The sequence below is a fragment of the Colletotrichum fioriniae genome (genome assembly GCF_027942845.1).
Source record: "Colletotrichum fioriniae strain IMI 355084 chromosome Unknown scaffold_10, whole genome shotgun sequence".
NCBI lineage: Eukaryota > Fungi > Ascomycota > Sordariomycetes > Glomerellales > Glomerellaceae > Colletotrichum > Colletotrichum fioriniae.
Genome location: NW_027076846.1, coordinates 922385 through 942301, shown reverse-complemented (window position 1 = coordinate 942301; position 19917 = coordinate 922385). Strand labels below are relative to the sequence as shown.

Sequence of the window (19917 nt, the reverse complement as noted above, 5' to 3'; positions counted from 1 at the left end):
CGACACATGTCGGTGGCCTCTACTGTGTAGACTTTGGCAAAGTGTCTGAAGACTGCCGGCGCCCGAAGCTCCAGGGCCCGAGAGGGTCGCTTTTTTCTCCTTCGAAGCACGGGTCCCGCGGCCAAGACTAACACTCATCTGGTCGGGCGAACATGACATGGACACCACGGCCTCGACATGGAGCCATCAAAACGGTGAGCACAGCCGTTCGCCCTAAACAAAGGAGGCGCTCATTTCGTTCCCTCTCTAGTGTGCTGGCGCAGCTCTTGCTACGGTCAAATTCAGGCTCCAGAGTCGTATTTCTTTTTCTTGAATTCATTCTCCGGTTTCGACCTACCCTGTTCACTTGGTGTTTCTTGTTCATTGTTTCTGTTGTTTTAATACTGCCATCTCATCCAACCTTGACGGAGTCATACCTGGATAGATTGAAGCCATCGTCACTCTATCAAGGTCGACAACAAGCCACTTTCGACACGCCTCACAGGACCGCCACAAGTCACTTTTTCCTTCTTCCTTTTCTCTCCTTCCTCTGAGCATGCAACTTTGCCATATACCCCAGTCCTTGACGTCAGAAACTTCCCTTGACTTGTCTCTCCCTCCATCTCTTCGCTTGCCACCTTCAACCTAGGGATTCTCCTACATACAAGCCAAACATCATGGCCGACTTCACAACTAGCCTGGCTACCAGGGCACTGCCGAAAATCGAGACGATCCAGAACGGGCCACTATCAGGCCTCCAGGCATATGGATCGCTTCTTCTCGTCTCAAGCGTCATCGTTGTTGTCCTCATCGCCAATATCCTCGAGCGATGGCTACTGGAAAGAGTTTACGGCGAGATCTACGCAGTTTTGCAGCGCCCCGAGAACGAAAAGAGACGGCGCTCCTTCACCTACTACCATATTGGTGCCATCATTATGCTCACACTCTTCTGCATCGGTGTCTACCCTGTGATGCGTTTCCTCATCGGGTCTGCCGACTTGACAACAGATGTGTCGCCAGGACCAGGGAGGCGTATCAGAGTGGGCGATCTGCTGTTCACTGTTGCGCAAACGTATAGCGCCTACTACGTCTTCGAGCTCTGCTATCGTACGCAATTCGCGAGTCCCCTGAGCATCGCCCATCATATTGGACTCTTGGCCATCACGCAGACCGCCCTCTCCCTCTTTGGAAACATCGAGAAACACCCGGAAGCAACAATCGAGTTCTACATGTGTATGGTGTGGGGTATGTTGATAGCACTCTGCCCGAATCTAGGTGAATTGCGAGCTTGAATGACTGACTATTTGACGTAGGCGCTTTCGATGTCGTAGTAGAACTGCCCATCTACCTTTCTATGATCATTTGGCGTATCAAGCGCCGCGACCATCGACTGCTCTCCTATCTTACCTCCGCCTGCTTCGTGTGGGTTATTGTCGGCGCAGTCTCGGAGACCGCAGTCACGATATACCTCTTGCACAAGTCTTGGGATCGATGGGGTCACGTATGGAGAGTAGTCACTCCGGTTATCTTCACGCTGTGGATCACAACTCAGCTCTACGGCGCAACGAGGCTCTTTGCAATGGCTCGGTCGGAGAAGTGGAAGGCCAGCAAGCGATCACCGGAAGAAGGGTCTGTGGAGCCCATTGCCGAGTTACCAGGAACGATGGAAGACGGAGAAATTCCCGGACAAGAAGAATCTAAGAGCAAAGCAGTATAATGGCTCTAAAACGCTTTGGTGTGGGACGCCGCCCACTAGCCTTCGAACAGAACACGCTCCCCGTAGGAGAATTGGTGTGCAACGACATGACCGTCGATGTATTGACCGACACAGTGGTACCTGCGAAAGAACTACCATCGATCATTGCGGGATTCACCAAGTACCGAGCTTGGTAGCAATTAATGTGGTCGAAGAAGAAAGGTGCACGATCGACAGAGGCTTGGGGTCACTTTCTCTGTTAATCGGGACTCTGATCGCTAAGATCAAGATTAACGACTTTCGAGGCAACCTTCTGTGCGCTTATGTGACAGATTTCGCGCAAGCTAAAGAAACCTTCAATTATATATTCAGCGGTAAATCCTTCTATTCATGTGCCGTGGTGGTTGGGAAGGACAGGGGCACAGTGGTTTCGAATCGAGCGGACTACACAGAGACCTAGTGTCTGGGGTGTAGTTGGTGGATAACTTTTCAAGTATAACCTCGATACGTGTCAAAAAGATCAGGAAGCTCTGTAGGATCTAAAAACAGGTCCTCATATTTAATCAATAATAAAAGAACGACATCGTTAAGCCTATCAATGTTCCTGCCACTCTATCGTGCGTACCAAATCGTTCTGCTTCGCCATGGCCTCGCCTCCACAGATTGATCACTGTTCGAGGTTCTCAATCAGGTTGCCCTAATCCGACTCCTTGTATCAAAGCCTCGACTGTGATCTAAGCTTGGTGATTTGATCAGTCACTATTCAGCTGTTTCCCTACTCGACTCGTACTCTTTTGATGGCCAACTCCCGTTTCTGGTTGTCCCTCCTTCGAATCTCGTATAATACCAAAACGAAGCCGCTCAGATTTCATCTTTCCCGATAGATCAATGCCGTCTAGCCCTCTATAGTCTCTTGGCACATCAAAGAATCTTGAATCTCGTAACACAGTAGAAGCGTATCCAAGGATCTCTGGCCCGTACGTCGAGTGTTTGAGGACAACGCTTGAGATACCAGCGGCAAGGAGCACGATGCTCGCGACCAAGAAAAGCGTCAACCACAATGGTGAAATCTGAAAGTTGACAACAGGGGTGCTTGTTTCTGCATTGATCGAGACTTTGGCTCCAAACGTTGGTTTATCTGCGTCCCACTCTGCGATCTCGAACGAAAGCTGGCTGATTAGGAGGTAGGTATTGAGGAGCTGGCTAAGTCGAACTCCCATATCTTTGGCTGTGACATTTTCTATGATGCAGTATTCGTCGGACCTCAGTTGTTTTAGCCCTGGGTCGGCTAGATGATATAGTGAGAACTCGGACTTGTACGCCGTAGAGCCTCCGATGGAGAGAGGAAGCTCACGGGAGACGAAGTCAAAGACGGCGGGGAACGACAGTTGAGATATATCCCTAGACGCATTTTGTTTCTGAGACCTCCGCTGGGCTACGACGGTGCATCCATGTTTGTCGGTCTGAGTCGTCCGAGAACAGTTGACGCGGGACTCGACGTACTCCTGAGATACCCTACAGAGGCTCTTTGCCGAACATCCTGGATTGAATTCTTGCGGAGGGAATATGCTTTGGAATAGGAGAGTCGTCGGCCCGGCGTCGATGTGCTGCTCGTCTTTGAACAAGAGGGGCCGGTGCATGTCCTCAACGCGACCACGCAGAGGGCCAACGACTGGTTTTGTGGGATAATCCGCAGGTTGCATCGACCATAATCGATCTATAAACCTGTCAAGCGCCAGAATCCAAGTCGAATCTAGCCCAGTGGCGTTTCTTGTGTAGTCATATCCGTGCCAAATACCATTCGACAACTTCGCGTTTCTTGTGTAACTAGTGTCGACAGCCAGAGAAGCGGCTGATAAATCGTCGCGGAATACCTCTTCTTTTAGTAGGTCGTCGTCTCCTAGATCCATCTTAAGGGTTTGAACATCCGAGCAGTCTAAGCTGATATAACTGGACTCCAGTGAAAATACGGTGTGTCCAACTCCGATGCTGTTGAGAGGAATCCCGGCCAAGGACGAATACTCATTCATGCTGAGATCTTGATCTAATTCTAACTAGTTATTAGTGTCTAAGCGCTTCAGGAAAGGTATTTTGACGTTGCCCCAGACATCCATAGCATCCGCTTAAAGTCCTTCAGGCATTGAGATGAGGGTATTATACAACATCGACATGGGTCGGAAGCTTGCCATGGAGGTTGAGTATGAAAATCCCACCCAAGTCGCCCACAGTATGGCTTGACCCTTCGCGTCTGTGTCGAAGTAGGTTATGCTTGTATTTTTCTTGTCGGGGGCGATCTGTGAGGACATCATTCTCAAAACAGACTGAGTCCCCAAAGGTGAAAGTGCCCACACCAAGACCAAGGCAGCACCCACGATATTGAATGATCGAAGTTGTATCAGATTGAGTAGGGTGGCGCCAACCGTACGGCTGCCTAGGAACTGCTCGAGAGAGCCGAGGGTCGTGCCGGTTTCCAGCTTCCAGCGAGCCGCTTCATATGTAAGACGACCTACAACTGACGCAAAGAGGATCGGAAAAACAGTAGCAAGCTAGGTCCGTTTATTACTATTATCTCTTGAGTTACCTCGTATGTTCTGGTGGGAAAGCTTTGTACTTACAACCGTGATTATGTTTCGCCAGTCCCCACGGAAGCTTTCAGTGCTCTCGGAACCATCAAGGCGCCAGACAATGATGATGAAGACAATCAGACCCAAGGGAAGTACAACAGCGGCGCAATCTGTTGCGATAGTGAAAAAGCCCAACCTGTTGTTGGGCAAGTCAACCCCCGGTACGGCGCCATCGGTATCATCTTCCGCAATACGATTGTATTTCATCGTACCATCAGTCGAAACACATGGTCCGGTTGTTGTAGATGACAGTTCTTCTGTTGTTGCAGCATCGTCCGGCTCGGGTAAACATTGCTGGGCTCCAGGCTCTAGAGGGTAGCTACTGTTGGATGCCAGCGAGATGCGTCGACTTGAACTTGGAGAGACTGGCTGCCCGTCTGGCCTGTGAGCCAAACGGGGTAAGGATTTAAGATGAGAGTACTGTTGCATTTTGTTACAAGAAAAGTAGTTTCGATACACCAATTTTCGAAAACTTTCCTGTTACCTCGACAGATGGGCCAGAGGAAAGATGATCTGAGGAGGAAAAAAGTCCAAGATCATTAGTAGGGACCCGCGCTCATTAAGAGATTGAAGAAAGAGTTGTGTAACGATGAACAGGCGACCAGTAATACGGTGATGTTCTGTTCTAAGAAGGCTACAGTCACAAACTCATATTGAGGTTGTGTCGCACTGAATGTCAGCTTACGCCCAGAACGATCAGCGTGGTAACTTTTCGATTATCAGAGAAGCACGTGTTCTATTTACGGTCCTTGAATATGCGACCCCTTATCGGACTCCAGGTTCTGAAACATCATGTCACTGTTGCTGTCAATGGATAAGTGAAGTACTGAATAAGGATCAAACTTGATCTTAAATGACCTTTGCTTCGTGGTAAGTCTAGAAGCAGTACACCCCATCGTCCCATCCTACACTTTGGCTATTACCTGAACCTAAGGTAACAGAAACCGAGTGGATGGTGGCGCTTTCAAGTCGTTTGTAAGACAGGAAAATCTTGTCTAGCTACTCGCATCAAGATTTCTGCTTTGAAGCCGGCAAAATTCCATGTATGTAGGTGCTCTTCAGCGGGTAGAATGATCAAGATGTGCGGAAAATACTTGAGATCCTATGTCGTGAAGAACATAAGAAGAATCTGGGTTTCCTGACTGAGGAGTCACAAATGATGACTTGCTTAGACAAAACATAGCGTATTACATCGATAGGAAAACGAGCCGAAAGTGTGCTAAAGAACATCAGTTGGCAACCTATAAAAGTTGTCGCAAGGTGCACGACGGACAAAGTCTCCAGGATTGGGCCCCGAGATTAGGTACTTGAAATGAGTAACTTCTGGCTGTGACCAGCCTCTCCCAAATTTGCGGGGATATGGACGACATCGACGAAGTAGGTAAAGTACTTAGGGTTCAAGCGAGTCTGCTGACTCTTCTACTTCACAACACGAGGTCAAATATGATCTCTGATCAGTATGTTGTAATTACTTCCTTTAAATAATTCGTTGGTGTTGTTTGAGCCGAATCTCCGACGTGGACAATCGTACACGTGCGACCAGATAACAGACACAGGGTAGCTGAAAGATGACCAAGTTCTGGCGTGCATGCGCCGCACCAGCCCCTTCAGCTGGGGAAAAATCACAGTATGCCGAACTTGGCGCATGAAGTGAGGCGGGTTTTTCTCCCATTCCACGTTATCTGTCTGAGTCGCCTTAAGTGCCTGTAAGAAACAGGCAGACAAGGCAAGCCCCCAAGTGCATAGCCACAGGGCGATGAGACGGAGGTAGTCCATCTGATAAGCATTTATCGCGATCTTTCTATGCAGCTGCACTGCAAGTTTTCGATAGATCCAGCCACACTTACTCCCAGTGGACTCGACTTGGAGCTTTCCAACCCAGATTGATAGGCGAGTGAATCCCATTCGTTGCAGACATCAATTGTGGAAGCCTGTTCTACCCACTCATTTGTGCTTTTGTTCACGTTTGGCCTCCGTGTTACGGTTGTTCCCGCAGGCGTCCATGATTTGAGGCTTGATTCACCATGGCCTGCTGATTCCTGCCCCCCCGGTCGTAAATGATAGCCGCCTGTTTCCAAGCAAATGGGTCGCAAATGGGGCCATTGACCTTAAAGTACACTCGATTCCCCGTCCTTGATCCTCTTGCCTAGTTGCTGCTTTTGAGTTCAGCATATTTCATCATTTTCTTCAGTCTTCTACGTCAGACATTTGCCTGATGAATTTCTACGCTCCAGCCAAGAGTCACCAACCCAGTTCCATATACTGGCTAGCATAAGGGAAGCATTCAGCTAGATGGAGACCGACTACCTGGTTAAGGGAGGATACTGCAATGGGACGCTGGAGGAGAATGTGCCTGACCCTGACGTAACGGGCTGGGGAGTAATGTTCCACCTGAAGATAGCGCGAGATTTTTGACTGACTCCAACGTTGGATAGATCGTTTCTTCATTTTGCTTTTCCATTGTAATGAACATGATCGCCATTATGGTAGCATACGCGGCAAATGCGCTACCCGAGGAACGCTACAACCCAATAGACAGCATCGCCTACCGTCACATGTCGCGGGCAGAGAGGCAACGACGTATCAAAGCCTTCGAGTCATTCATGCTATCTTTGAGCGACCAACAACTTGTCACCGGCATGGCTCTCATGCTGGCAACGATACTGATCTTTTCGGGAATGTACAACCTGGATGAGAGCTTCTCGGTGTACTCGTTTCAAATCGCGACCCGACTCGGTTATTTCTCGTGCATCACGCACCTTTGTTCCCTCTCAGTACTATGGGATTACTTCGACCGACATAATTGGCTACGAATATTTCGAACCATTCTTATGATTGCTTTTCTAGTCATGATGATCGGTTGCATGATCATATCAGATTCTGTTACTTTTCGCTTCAATCGCCACGTTTCGGTCAAATGTGCGAGAAAGCATTTCAAATTGATTGATCGGGAAAGACCCAACTACGTCTTCTTCTCTGATGAATTCATCATTGTCTTTAACTTATCCGTATTAACTTACATCCTTATATCTGGCTACGTTCAAAGATTTCTACAACTATACTGCATGCCGGCTCGCGACGAACAAGACTTTTGGCAATGTCGGTCCTTACGAGTCTTGTTTGGACCTGATACCGAGAATCGGTTCAAAGGGATGGACAGGAACAAAACATTAGCGGACATCAGATCGAGTTTTCTCTGGGAGATTGTGTGGTTATTCTTCTACTTCACATTTGGGACCGCTAATCTCCTCAGATTCTTCGATGATGCCACTTTGAATCTTGGAGCTATAAAACCAAATTTCGGGCAGCTCGTACCTTTGTTTCTTCTAGCTCTTCCTTTGATCACAGCCGCTGAAGCTTATACAAGTGAGTAACTAGATCGGTTCGCTAGACGACCTAGGCAATAGCCGTCAAATACCTGTCTACGGGAACGAACTTTGTGACTAATTTTCATAATTTGTAGCGGCTACAGAGTATGAACCAGTCTCACCCGATGTTCCTGCTGGAGATGCTGTGAGTTCGCACCATGAACACACTACGCGAAGGAGTATGGGTGTTCTGGGACATATTGACTGACCTCGTTGACCTAGCAGTCGACAACAGGGCTGGGATACGAGGATCCGAACCAACCTGCACAAGGAATCTTGGCTTACTGGCCTTTGCTCTCGTTAACGATCTATGCAACCGGACTTGTACTCTGGGCTCTCATCTTTGCAGACGTCATACCTCACAGCTTTTTTCTCTCCATTGCAGCATGGATTGTTGCATTTCTGGTAGAGGTTGCAAGCTTTCGGAGCTGGTTCCAAGTTGCATTTTCCGCTCTATAGACAGCCTTGGGAAATCGCTGGTTGACAACGAAAGCTTTCTTCTATCGACTGAAAGAAATCCCATTGGCATTGCTGATTGTTTGACAGAGAAGTCAAAGATTAACAAGCTCGCAACGATGAGCCCTCCTATATAATATGCGGACGCTCAAACCGACAATTCAGGGCTTAATTTGCTGAGCAGAGTATGGCTCATTGGACACAATACAAAATCCTCACTGGTCTGGAAATCACTCCCAAATGCCCATTGGTGTAACATAAAGTGAATTGAATTCGACGTGGGTAAAATACATGACACCGATGAGGGTATTACCTAGGCTATGTCTACGCTAACAAATGCTTCCGAAATGTGTACAAATGTCTAATGCTACAGTGACATTCTTTCTCTATGTTGCGACCTTAACTCTTGCACCATGATCAGTCCGTGTTGGCCTTATTCAATAAGGCCGTGAAAGTCAGAATCGAACTTGACTGGGAACTTCTTTCTTCCCTTCGCGTCCGCGTTAACGAAACAAGCCATCTTGTTCTTCGGGCAGTAGAAAGAGCCCATGCCGTTCTCATCAATCGTAACTGCGGCCGACTCCATTCCGAGGACATCGGTCCAGACCTCCCCGGCGTGGTCGGCACCAACTGACATTGATAACCGAGTGTCGGTATGTTCAGCCTGTGTCCAGCTCATGACGACGGCCATGCCGGCGAGTCTCTCTTCCGTTCCCTGTCTAACCCATCCAATGCAGTCGGGCCGTTCGAAGTAATCTTGTTGTTCCCCGTAGGCGTAAAGCTTTCTGGCCAAGAGCAAGTTGGGAAGGTCTTGGATGGGCGCTTCGGGATGGGTAAGCTCGATGCCGTATAAATCACCGAAGAAGACACACGGGTGACCATCGCGTCTCAGAAGGATCATTGAGTAGGCAAAGGGCATGAACTCCTTGCAGATTGGAGTATCCATCTGTTGGCCCTTCTGGGTGTCGTGATTACGAATGAAAGTCTACAAATTGTCAGCAAGTCGTTCAAAATTGCAGAGGATCAGCAAACTTACGACGGCGTTGTTGGGTCGTTGTTCCACCAGTGTGTCCTTGAAAACCTGCCTCAAATCCGTGTCTCGGTGCCATGACAATCTCTCGATGTGGTACATGAGAGGCACATCATAGAGGCTGAAAAATGCTGGCATGTGCTCCAACCAATTGTTCAGAACGCGCACATCGCCATGCCAAAACTCTCCAATAAACATAAGATCATTGCGAATGGCTGGCTTCCTTAGGTGCTCGGCCCATTTACTGATGAAGTTCCATGAGATGTGCTGTACGGCGTCCACACGGAAGCCTTTGAGACCGAGCTCATCCACGATCCACTTGCCCCACTGATGCTGCTCTTTGACGACCTCGGGGTTAGTGTAGTCGAGGTTTTCGAGCATCAAGTAGTCGGCGTTTCCTTGGAGGTCGCCGACGTCTTGATGCCAGTTCTTGCCGTCTTCTACAAACCTGTAGATGGCACGTTTCTTGTTCTGTTGGTTCCAGTCTGTGCCGTTGAAATGTGACTTGTTATATCTGAACTTGCTGTACTTGCCCCCTCTAGCTTTATAGTCGAATTTGGTCCATGACTCTATCTCATAAACGTCTGTGGTGTCTCTCCGTCTATCTGAACTGCGTGTAAGCAGATAAGAACCAAGTGTGATACAAATTGATGGATGAGAGCTTACCACGCGGATCAACCTCGACCACCTTTACCATCTCAGTGCCGTCAGCGTAGGCGCGGTGGTTGTGAATAGCGTCCCAGACGAGCCCAATGCCGTGGTGCTCCGCATCCGCCGCTAAGGATACAAGGTCTCCCTTGGTCCCCCATTTGGTGGGGACTGAGCCCTTTTGGTCAAACTCTCCTAAATCCCAGGCGTCGTAAATGTCGTAGCCGTTACTCTCGGGATCCTTGGCTTTGCTTCCGGGCGGCAGCCATAGGCTGTTAACACCAACGGACCTCAGTGCCGGCAACGCGCGCCGGAGCCGTCGCCAGTGCTTGTGGTCGGCGGGCAAATTCCACTCGAAGGCCTGTAGCTGTACCGGGTTTTGAGATCTCTCCTGGCGAGGCAATTGGTGATGGGACTTGGTTCGCGGAAGGGGCTCTGTTGGTCTAACTTCCACACGGGAAGAAAGCTGGTGAAATGACTTGCTCCTCGGCAAAGCCTCCTTGGCTCGAACTTCTGTAGCTCGGGGTTCTGTAGTTATAATGCGAACCTCAATTGGCTGACCGGTGCTCGGCCGCGAAGCTGTAGTTGGGTTCCTCATTTTGGTGTAAGGTACAGTGAACAGAGCTAAGGGAGAAAGTCAGGAAATGATTGATGTATCGTCGTGTATATGGCTTGGTGGTCGGACATGTCTCTTTATCTATGCGCACACGCAATCCTAGAGAGGTGCGAAGTTGAGGTCGCGACTGCGTATCCGGACTTGTCTCCCGGCGCCTTGTACTCCGTACGGTGGCTTGCGCTTCAAGGTTTAATGTCCCCAGAAAGATCAATCTCAATGTCCGAACCGTCTCAACCCAACACTCTAACCCGGGGTTGAGAGCTTAGCCAATGATGGCCAATAACGCTTCCAAAGGGTCCAGAGAGGCATGGACATTGTCAGCTCACGTGTCTCATACATCAGCCGTTCCAGAATTACAATGCGTGGTGATGTTTGGTGAGTCGTCTGGGGGCTGTACGCTTCGCGTTCGCATTCACGAGTCGCGTCCGTTTTCGAATGCGAGATTTGATACGAGCGGGTCCTACTTAGCCCTTCCCCCAAACAAAAACTTGGCTCCCTTCCAAGAACCCAGCCACGGAACGAGTCGGGCCAACGTAGTGAGCAGTGCGGCCATTGACAGCGTATGGTGTACGCAGACGGAGACCAGCACGGTCACCGCCATGGCACTTTTTGGCGCATTGGCGTGCCAAGTAGCGGCACCTCTTGAGACCAGGAATAGTAGGGAGCCGGGACGGGTTGAACGGGGTGTCGGGACTGACGAGTGTCGCAGACGGGACCAAGACGTTCATCAAATTACCGATAGCGAGATTGGCCTGAGCATAATCTGACAACGTAGAGACCCCTAGAATCTCCTAACGCGAAAGCGACCTTAAATTTGCATTGTCGTTGATTGAGCACAGCCGGGAGGCCTACGTGCACGGTAGAGTGTCAAGTCTTATGAGCAGAATGATCTTGTTAATTTCAAATAATGCAAAGAAGAGATGCAGAACAACCCAGAGATGGGTCGGCAGACATCCGGGCCGCGTTGATCGGTGTGATGCGGGCTGTCGCTGCCAACTACGCATTTGCGAGTGTTTGGCGTTCCCACAACACACTTTCAAAATCCCACGTGTCGTTCGCATAGAGTTCTGGGGTTACCCTTTCACGCTGCAGCAATAAATCGCAAACATTGTTTGCATCCGGTTCAGGATGCATCATCAAGGTGGTAATCTGCTGATCTATACAAGCATGTCTACCTGGACGGGCTAACACTGCAAATCATCAGACGCATCTCACAGAGGTACGACATAAAGTAGCTATTTCAGGCAAACCTGATAATATTGAAGATGACTGTGACGCTATGCTGCATGTTTTTAACTTCGGACCAAATCTAACGGTTGCGTGTTTGACCAGGCCCATCTAAATCGTCTCTTCGACCCCTGCGACCGGCGAAATCACACCTCATTGCGCTCTCGTCTCGTCAGGCTCCCGAATAATGCGAGAGCCTGCTCGGGTCTCCAGCACAGGAACCTCGGTGTTCCAGCCCGCAGAAGCTAGTCTCCTCGCGTACAGGTCATACTTTTCGTTGGCGATTTGCAAACTCTCCTCCACATGGCCCAACATTGCTTGTTGATCGAATTCAGCTCGCACCAAGTTCGCCTCCTCCTGTCCGCTGAGTCTTCTGGCCAGCAACAGACCATGGAACCAAGCTTTCAGCTGTGACCTCGGCGTCACACCTTCTTTCAGGACAGTGATGACCTTGATTTTGGAGGCCGCGTCGTTGGCTGCGGTTGACACCTGACACCAGAGAACGTACTCCTCGCAGTCGAACACTTCCATGAGTGTATACAAGTCAACACATGAGAGCTGAAAGGACATCTCGTGGGTCTTTCCATAGGCCAAAGCTTCAAGCAGCCTCTTGAGGGGTACTCCAAATTTGCAGTGGCCAAATGCTGGTCCGCAGTTCCATCGAAAGACTTCTCCCCCACGCTTCTCGAAGATTAGTTCTCTTTGGGAAACCTTTAATGGTGTGAGAACTTCATCTTTCGAAAACAATGCCGACAAAGCAATGTTGGCACGTTGGCGATTTAGCTGACGTGAGTGTACTGCTCGAACGCCCCTCCAGTTGAGAAGGAGGTGGACGCCTAGGAGGATAAAGAGCACGATCCATGATAATGTCTCGTCGGTCAGGAAATACAAGAGACACGTTCCCGTCTATGTATTTGTTAGTAAAGGCGAAAGGCGAAAGACTGGGAGATAGATGCATCTCGTTGTCGACTTACGAGCATTCCTATCAGAGAAATTGCTGTCTCTTGACTGGCATCTTTCTACGAACCGTTAGTAACCACAATCTTTCATAAGATAAGTCTCAACACTTACGGCATTGAGCTCGCCAAGATTATTCCACTTGGCAAAGTGACCACTAAGACTGCTTTTGGATGCATTCCCAACGACACCAGATGCGGAATACAGGATGCTGGAGAGACAGAGAACCAGAAACCTGACTTCTTGCGGAAAATAGGGAGATGCGCAGTCAAGAACCATCGCCGTGTCGGTCAACAGGTCACAGGCCATGCGGTATGCCTTGCATTCTGCTTCGATTGAAGTCGCAAACAGATGAGCAAATGTGATGGTTGCGAGTCTTCCCATAGATTCTCGAGTGACTTGGATGAGCATAGCCCCAGTCGGTGATGCTAATGAGTCTCCTACACCCAGACCTGTTTGGTGATCAGCACATAGCATTACAAGGATGATGGAGTAAGCGAGGGCAAGATTAGCCGGGACAATGAAGAGAAGTTCTTACCTTGCCAAACAGCGCGCGAGGAAATCATACCGGCAATCGTGCCAGCAAAGGCTTGAAGAGAGTCCTGCTAAAGCGTGAGCTAGACTAGATCCCTCTTGGTGTGCATCCGTGTTTACTCACATAAATCTGATATTCAGCATAGTCGTCTGTCACGCTATGCGGATAACCATCTGGCAAGAAGATTTCGAGAAGCTCTTGCCAAGGCTTCTTTCTCCTGGGAGGGAGCTATGCGAACGAGTGTCAAATCACATGCAAACTCTCCTCTGTCTTCCATCAAGACATCGATGCAAGGAGGGGGACCAGGGGTCCTCCATGTTGTTTGCGGAGCTTACCGTGAGATCGACCCTAGATGACCCAGCAGTCGGAGCCGACTCGATATACTTGGTCTTGAGAGCTCCGGCTTTGTCATATTCGGCAAGAATCAGAAAGCCAGATCTCTTCCTCAGCATTGTCGGCGTCTCTAGGACGGTTTGTGTCGAGCGCGTTGACATGGTCTAGCGCGCTCTTGGGAGGTTGTAGATGAGAGGACGTTTTGATTCGAACTTTCGAGATTTGGAAAGAAAAGATGAGCTAGGTCCTTTTTTGCGAGAGATGAAAGATTACATTGAGATGGGGATCAAAGAGGTTGACTTGAATGACGCGCAGGAAGAAGTGAGTATGCAAGAAAATAGGCAGAGACCTTTTCCCGGTGAAAAGAGACGGATACGGGGATACGAAGAGGACCTACAGCAGAGTTCGCGCGCGCGTGAGGACCGTTTTGGTTCGTCGCCATCAGCGGCAATCAACAAACAGTGAACACGGCCATTAATGACTCTCTGCGAAACTTTCCGGGCTGTGCAGCCGCCGCGTGCTTGTCTGGTCTCCTGGGGGGTCAAACATGTTCGATGATCTGTCATTGTTCCCGCTTCTGCCCTACGTTGACAAGTTGATGTCAGGACTGGGTGTCACGGAAGCGGAGCGCAGATGTGCGTCTGTGTGAGATCTGCATGGTCCGCTGGGGGCAAAACAATAAACTCTCAACCGCAGAGTGCTTCAGAACATTGAACGATTTTCAACCCGCCCCTCTGTAGATCGTTTCAAAAGATGGGACTTTTCGTCAGATTGCGGGCTTGCTCCAAAAAGCGGACATATCGTCAGCAACACAACGCAGATCAGCTCGGGCCTAATACGAATGACACGAAATGTCAGCGACGAACCGCCCACGGCAAGCCCGTCGCGGAATATGGGATGAAGTCTGGTGGCTCTAAAGACGTTCCGGCTGAGGTTCATTCCGGTGGGGAGGGCGACGTAAGCCTATGGATGCAGACTGCGATTCAGCTGCCTCATTCCGCTTATTTGTCTTGTTCTGCCCTGAAGGGCTGCAATTGAGGTTGCGCAAGTTCCACGTCTGACTCTGGTTTCGGTCTCGCCACTCAGGTGATGTAGAGAACCGTCACCGGAATCGAACATCTCCCCGGGCGATTTCAATCGCACTCATGGGTTTTGAAGTTGTGAGTTGCCACCTACGTGAACTGAAATATCAAGCTGCCAAAAGCAAGACAACAGTTTGCAGCTTTTGTGGGGTTGATAGCCGGGTGACAGAACTCAGTTCTCACAGAAAGTGCATTTCTCCCCGCTGTCGTGCATCATGAGGCGGAGTGACCGTTGTGTTGGGACCCGTCAATTGGACGGTTTGTCTTGAGTATGAAAAACTCTAGTATTCGTATTCTAAACGATGCCAAATTGCCTATTTAGGAAACGATTCTCATACGAACAATAAAGATGGAAAACAATCCACTTCATTTTGGGTATTGACTCAAACACTCTTTTCCCCTGTTGACCACATTGAACGACTTGCTTCTCTGGTCAGCTACGCCTGAGGTGTAGATCGGCTATGGAGGTCAATGTGTAGAATAAGTCAGTATCAACTTGCGACATCCCACACAACGAACTATTCTAGTACTATACTTGCCGATTTTGGAAATATTGCATGGGACTCGAGTGCCGAAAAGCTTGTATCCGGATGGGAACGTTGGCGACTCATGAGCATGCTACCTTGTTCCTTGTACGATCAAATCCTACACCTCCAAGCCGGCAAGCCCACAATATCTTCATCCCACCGGGCCGGAAGAAAGTGAGGCGACGGGAGTCCCGGCGGCATGCGGCATGTAACGCTACTCTATTTCGATCTCGTTCGCTCCGACACATCTTGCTGTCATGGTAGCTGATACCGTGTTACGGCGTCCGTGTCTCCTGGGCAAGTAGATGAGGAACCAACTAGCTTGTTTTGCGTGCTTGATGCACTGCCACGTAGCCAGGCACACAGGGAGCCTCTGGACGAGAGGAACAGTGTCGGTATACACGTCAGTAAGGAAACCGTAAGGTTGGTACGAAGGTCAATATTTGGTTGTATTGCTGTGTAAGTTGTATGGAAGGAGGAGGAATTGGGCGATGTCACTGTTGATCCGGAAGTTGTAAGTAAGTGGAAGAACACTTTATACGGCCCGGACCGCCTTCCGTGTCCGACTACCTACACAGAATCTAATAAACCGCCTTTTACTTACACCTTGCAAGTCTACATCTAAAAAAAGCCCGGTACCTTGAGTTTCCCTACGTGGTAACGTAAGTTGACGTAATTTTCAAAGGTTGCCTTTTCGGCACGTCCTGTACAAAAGGTTGTGAGCTGATATCGTACTAGTGATGCCGAAGCGCGTAAGGCTGCGTGAAAGTCGGCCAGCAGCCAAGCTCCTGTCGTCCTTAATATTACAGCAATACTCTATTTGTGGAGATACTTGCGATTACCTAGTCTTAGGTAGCCGATAACATGCCAAAATTTGCCCCAAACTTCCAAAATCACCAAACTAGTAAAGACTTATAGAAGAATACGAAGACCTCCGGCTTCGGCTGGAGCCGGAGCTTGGGTGGTGAGCATCGCGTGACGAGAATTGTGGACATCCCGCTTGAATCCACTCCGTGATTCTGAACTTCAGCCTCCGCCCAATCTTACGTGTGCCAGTCAACATGAGTAGAAGGGTCCACACGCATTGCCAATTTCTGGTCTAGAGAACTCACGTCGGTCTTTTGAGCGGTTACATAAGGGGTAAATGAACTTGGATCTCATGAAAAGACTAAACAGAAGCAAGACGAGATACAGACGATGATTAAATTGGTTTCAAATTGGTATTTGACAATCTAAAGCTCGTCCAAGATACGAAGGACGGTCTAGACCACATGCTAATTTATACGAGAACAATGAAACGACTCTGGTATGGTAGAACTTGTAACAAAAGGAGAATCCCGCCCAAGAAACAACATGACAGTAAAAGAAAAGGAAAGGATGACGACACAACGCTCATGAATCCCAAATCGGTCCAAATGCAGGGATCCCTCTCGCCTCCATCCGATACACAAACTTATTCACAGTGGGCCCGTTGGAAATAATCGCAACACACTCGGCCCCGCTCTCCTTATACACATTATACGCCAGCTGCACCAAATCAGGCCTACCGCGCTCATCCGTATCCCAAATCAGCGCGTCGGGGTCCGCCTTGAGAATTAGATCCATGACGCCCTGCCCATACGTCTTGAGCGGGTTCTTGGTCGACCAGACGACGCGCGCGGGGACCCGGCGCTCCATGAGGACAGGCAGGCAGGGACCAATACCAGAGCCCGTCGCCACGAGGACCATCTTCTTGAAGAGCGGGGCGACGGCCAGGACGCCTGACGCGGGTGTGCCGCGGGTCCAGATCGAGGTGGGGGGGTTTTCGATGATGCGCTTGGTCCAGTCGCCCGCCTTGGAGACGACGATGGAGAAGCCCTTACCGCTCGGCTCCGGGATGGCGGCGAAGGCGTGCCATTCGACCATGGGTCTGTCGGTGATGCGGACGCCGCGCGAAGTGCAGGGCCCCGGGGTGCAGAAGTCAAAGTGCAGACGGACGGCGTGCTTGGAGAGCGGCTCGGGGACGACCTTTACGCGGCGGAGGCGCATCCAGGGGAGCGCGATGCTGAGGGACGTGAGAGCCACGAGGTAGAGCGCGGGTGTCTTGGCCAGGGCCGGGCCGAGGGGTTCGGCGGACATAGAGGCCGCGGTGGCGATGACATGGGCCCATACCAAGGCAAGGGCCGACCAGCCGGCGAAGCGGTGCGTCCACTCGAATTGGTCGTGCATCTTGGCACGGATGGAGGGGTAGGCCATAACAAGAATCATGACGAGAAGCAGAAGGATGAGATAGGTTAGAACGAGGGTGATGAGGTTGACGGAGTAGAGGGACTGAGGCGCGATGAAGTTGCCGGTTGCGGCGCCCGTGAAGATGACCCACCACACGGTGGCGGAGACGGCGCAGCCCGAGTGGACGCCGCCATTGTGGTAGACACGCGCAAAGTGTCTGCGAATAGAGAGCGGCATAGAGGTGGGCACACGGGAGCATGCCCAGAAGATGAAGTTGACGACGTAGTCCTGGCGCAGGAGAACGGCACCGAGGAGGTTGGCGGCGACGGCGGTAGCCAGGTGGTTCAGAGGCAGGGAGAAGTTGCTGTTGCGGCTCTCGTACAACATCCACACGAAGACAGCGAGGTTGGAGAGGAATATGACGCCAAAGAGCTTGCGGTAGGCATTGAGTCCGCGGTGGCGGATCCATCTCCAGCCGTGGAAGCCCTTCTTGGAAGGGAGTTCGTACTCTTCTTCCTCCTTCTCGGCCGCTTCCTCGACGAATGCGGCCGTCTTCTCCAAGTCGATATTCCTTTGCTGGGAATCGACGACGGTGAAGGTGCGAGAGTCCACGAGTGTGAAGCCGCCTTCGCTGGTAGGGCTGACGGCCGTCTTGATGGACGAAGCGCTCGACGATTGCTGGGGCGTCGACATGCCCGTCGGGATATCTGCCAGAGGCAGCGGAGGAGGAGTTAGGGCCGCACCACCAGCGGCGATATCGCGGAGGGCCCGCTTGTCGACCTTGCCGTTGGGGGTTAGCTCGATGACGGTGAGGTACTTCCAGACGGTCGGGACGGCGTAGAACGGTTGGCCCTCGCCGACGACAGTCTTCAGCTGAGCTTCGTCGATCGGCGCAGGGGCAGAGTAGAAGCCCCACAGACGATCGTCGATTTTCAGCGCACATCCCTTGACAACGCCAGGGCTTTTCTCAATAGCGCGAGAGACGCCATCGAGCTCAACGCGGAAGCCAGAAATCTTGACCTGGTCGTCTTTGCGGCCGAGGGGCTCCAAGCTACCGTCTTCAAGCCAGCGAGCGAGGTCACCGGTGTTGAACATCATACGACTGTGAATGGTGTTGGTTAGCGTATTTTTCTCTCTTTCCCAAGTCTCGGCCGGAAGAACGGGGAATAAAACGAGGCGCAAAACTAACCCATCCTTTGCGAACTTGTCGACCTTATATCTTTGTGCCGTCAACTCCGGCAAGTTGAGATACCCCCTAGAAACGCCTGGGCCGCCGGCCCACATGACGCCAGGTTCGCCAATCTTGACAGGGTTCTCATCCTCGTCGAGAACGTAGACATTGGTGTTGGGGTTAGGCTTGCCAATCGACAAAGTCTTCCCCGGCCTATGAAGATGCGCAGTGTTAAGAATGCTGATTTCGGTAGGACCGCATACGTTCCAGAACTTGACGTAGGGTGCCCACTGCTCAGCGAGTGCCAACGGACAGGGCTCACCACCAACTGCGATTGTCCTAATGTTGGGGAAGTCCTCACGCCTGGGCATATGCTTGAGGACTACGGAAGGTGTCGCGATGACAGTATCGACACGCTGCAGGCAATCCGTCCAGAGATCATTGCCGCTGCCTCTGATGTGAAGTGTTCCGCCGTTCATCATGGTGCCGAGAATCTCCCACGCGCCTAAGTATCCATTGCCGCGTCAGCGTGGTCGGACACTAAAAAGATAGAGTTTGAGACAATTGACTTACACATATCGAAACCGACGTTCAACTGTTGCGCTACATTCTTCCCGACGCGGATGCCCAGCTTAGAAGGCTCCGCTAGAAGGGTGTTGGTAACGCCCTCGTGTCTCACATCCACTCCCTTGGGTCGCCCAGTAGTGCCCGAGGTGTAGATCACGTAGGCTCCATCCTCTGGCTTGACAATGACACCGGGGTGCCCATTGTTGCCATGCGTCCACAGCCAACTGTTCGCATCGAGGTCAACGACCCTCACACGGTCTCGCCTTTCAGAGGGCACGCTGCGCAGAACCTTCTCCCTGAACTTGGGAAGGCACAGCACCACCGGCGCGTTGGAGTCGACAATGTCGTAGCCGAGTGTGTCTTCGGGGATGATGCCACCATCTAGAGGGACGTACTGACCACCCGCCTTGAGGACGGCAAAGATGAAGACGACCATTTCGATGCATCGGGAGTAGACGAGCACTACACGGTCTCCTTTCCTGAGGCCGTATGTTCCCCTCAGCTCATTGGCGAGCACATTGGCCCTGCGGTTGAGCTCCCGGTATGTGATAGTTGTGCCATCGTAGTGTCGGACAGCCGTGGCGTCAGGATGTGCTGCCGCGATGGACTCGAAGGCGTGGTGGACGACTTGGTAAGGTATAACATCGCTGGGTCCTCTGCTGAATTGGTTGAAGAGAACTCTGTCCGCCAGGGACAAGTTCTCTAGCGAGTGGAACGAGCGCGGGGGAGCCATGATGGTGAGCTTCTGGATGTTGATGCCCTGCGGTGATGTTGCCTACCAGTAACACGCCTCGTAGCCACATCTCGAGAGGTGGGCACTTCGAACCAGATATATCTCCTCCCGGGGACCATCGCGTCTGTGTGTTTGTGCGCCAATGTCCTAGAGAGACGGA

General features: G+C 50.9%; 4 protein-coding genes across 4 annotated transcripts; 1 reads left to right on the top strand and 3 right to left on the bottom strand.

Annotated features, from left to right (window-relative positions):
- Positions 1-656: 656 nt before the first annotated feature.
- Positions 657-1696, top strand: N0V96_008311 (uncharacterized protein; the record flags this gene model as incomplete). Its single annotated transcript, XM_053192725.2, has 2 exons — positions 657-1224; positions 1293-1696. 2 exons carry the CDS (start codon positions 657-659, stop codon positions 1694-1696), a joined length of 972 nt encoding a protein of 323 aa, XP_053049665.2.
- Positions 1697-8556: 6860 nt separating this feature from the next.
- N0V96_008310 (uncharacterized protein) lies at positions 8557-10399 on the bottom strand (the record flags this gene model as incomplete). The annotated part of the gene is made up of 3 exons (XM_053192726.1): positions 8557-9108; positions 9160-9758; positions 9820-10399. The coding sequence occupies 3 exons, from the start codon at positions 10397-10399 to the stop codon at positions 8557-8559; spliced, it is 1731 nt and encodes a 576-aa protein (XP_053049666.1).
- A 1398-nt stretch (positions 10400-11797) lies between these two features.
- Positions 11798-12720, bottom strand: N0V96_008309 (uncharacterized protein; the record flags this gene model as incomplete). The annotated part of the gene is made up of 3 exons (XM_065758291.1): positions 11798-12288; positions 12619-12626; positions 12716-12720. The coding sequence occupies 3 exons, from the start codon at positions 12718-12720 to the stop codon at positions 11798-11800; spliced, it is 504 nt and encodes a 167-aa protein (XP_065613046.1).
- Positions 12721-16470: 3750 nt separating this feature from the next.
- N0V96_008308 (uncharacterized protein) lies at positions 16471-19757 on the bottom strand (the record flags this gene model as incomplete). The annotated part of the gene is made up of 3 exons (XM_053192728.2): positions 16471-18388; positions 18476-18962; positions 19031-19757. 3 exons carry the CDS (start codon positions 19755-19757, stop codon positions 16471-16473), a joined length of 3132 nt encoding a protein of 1043 aa, XP_053049668.1.
- Between the last annotated feature and the right edge of the window lie 160 nt (positions 19758-19917).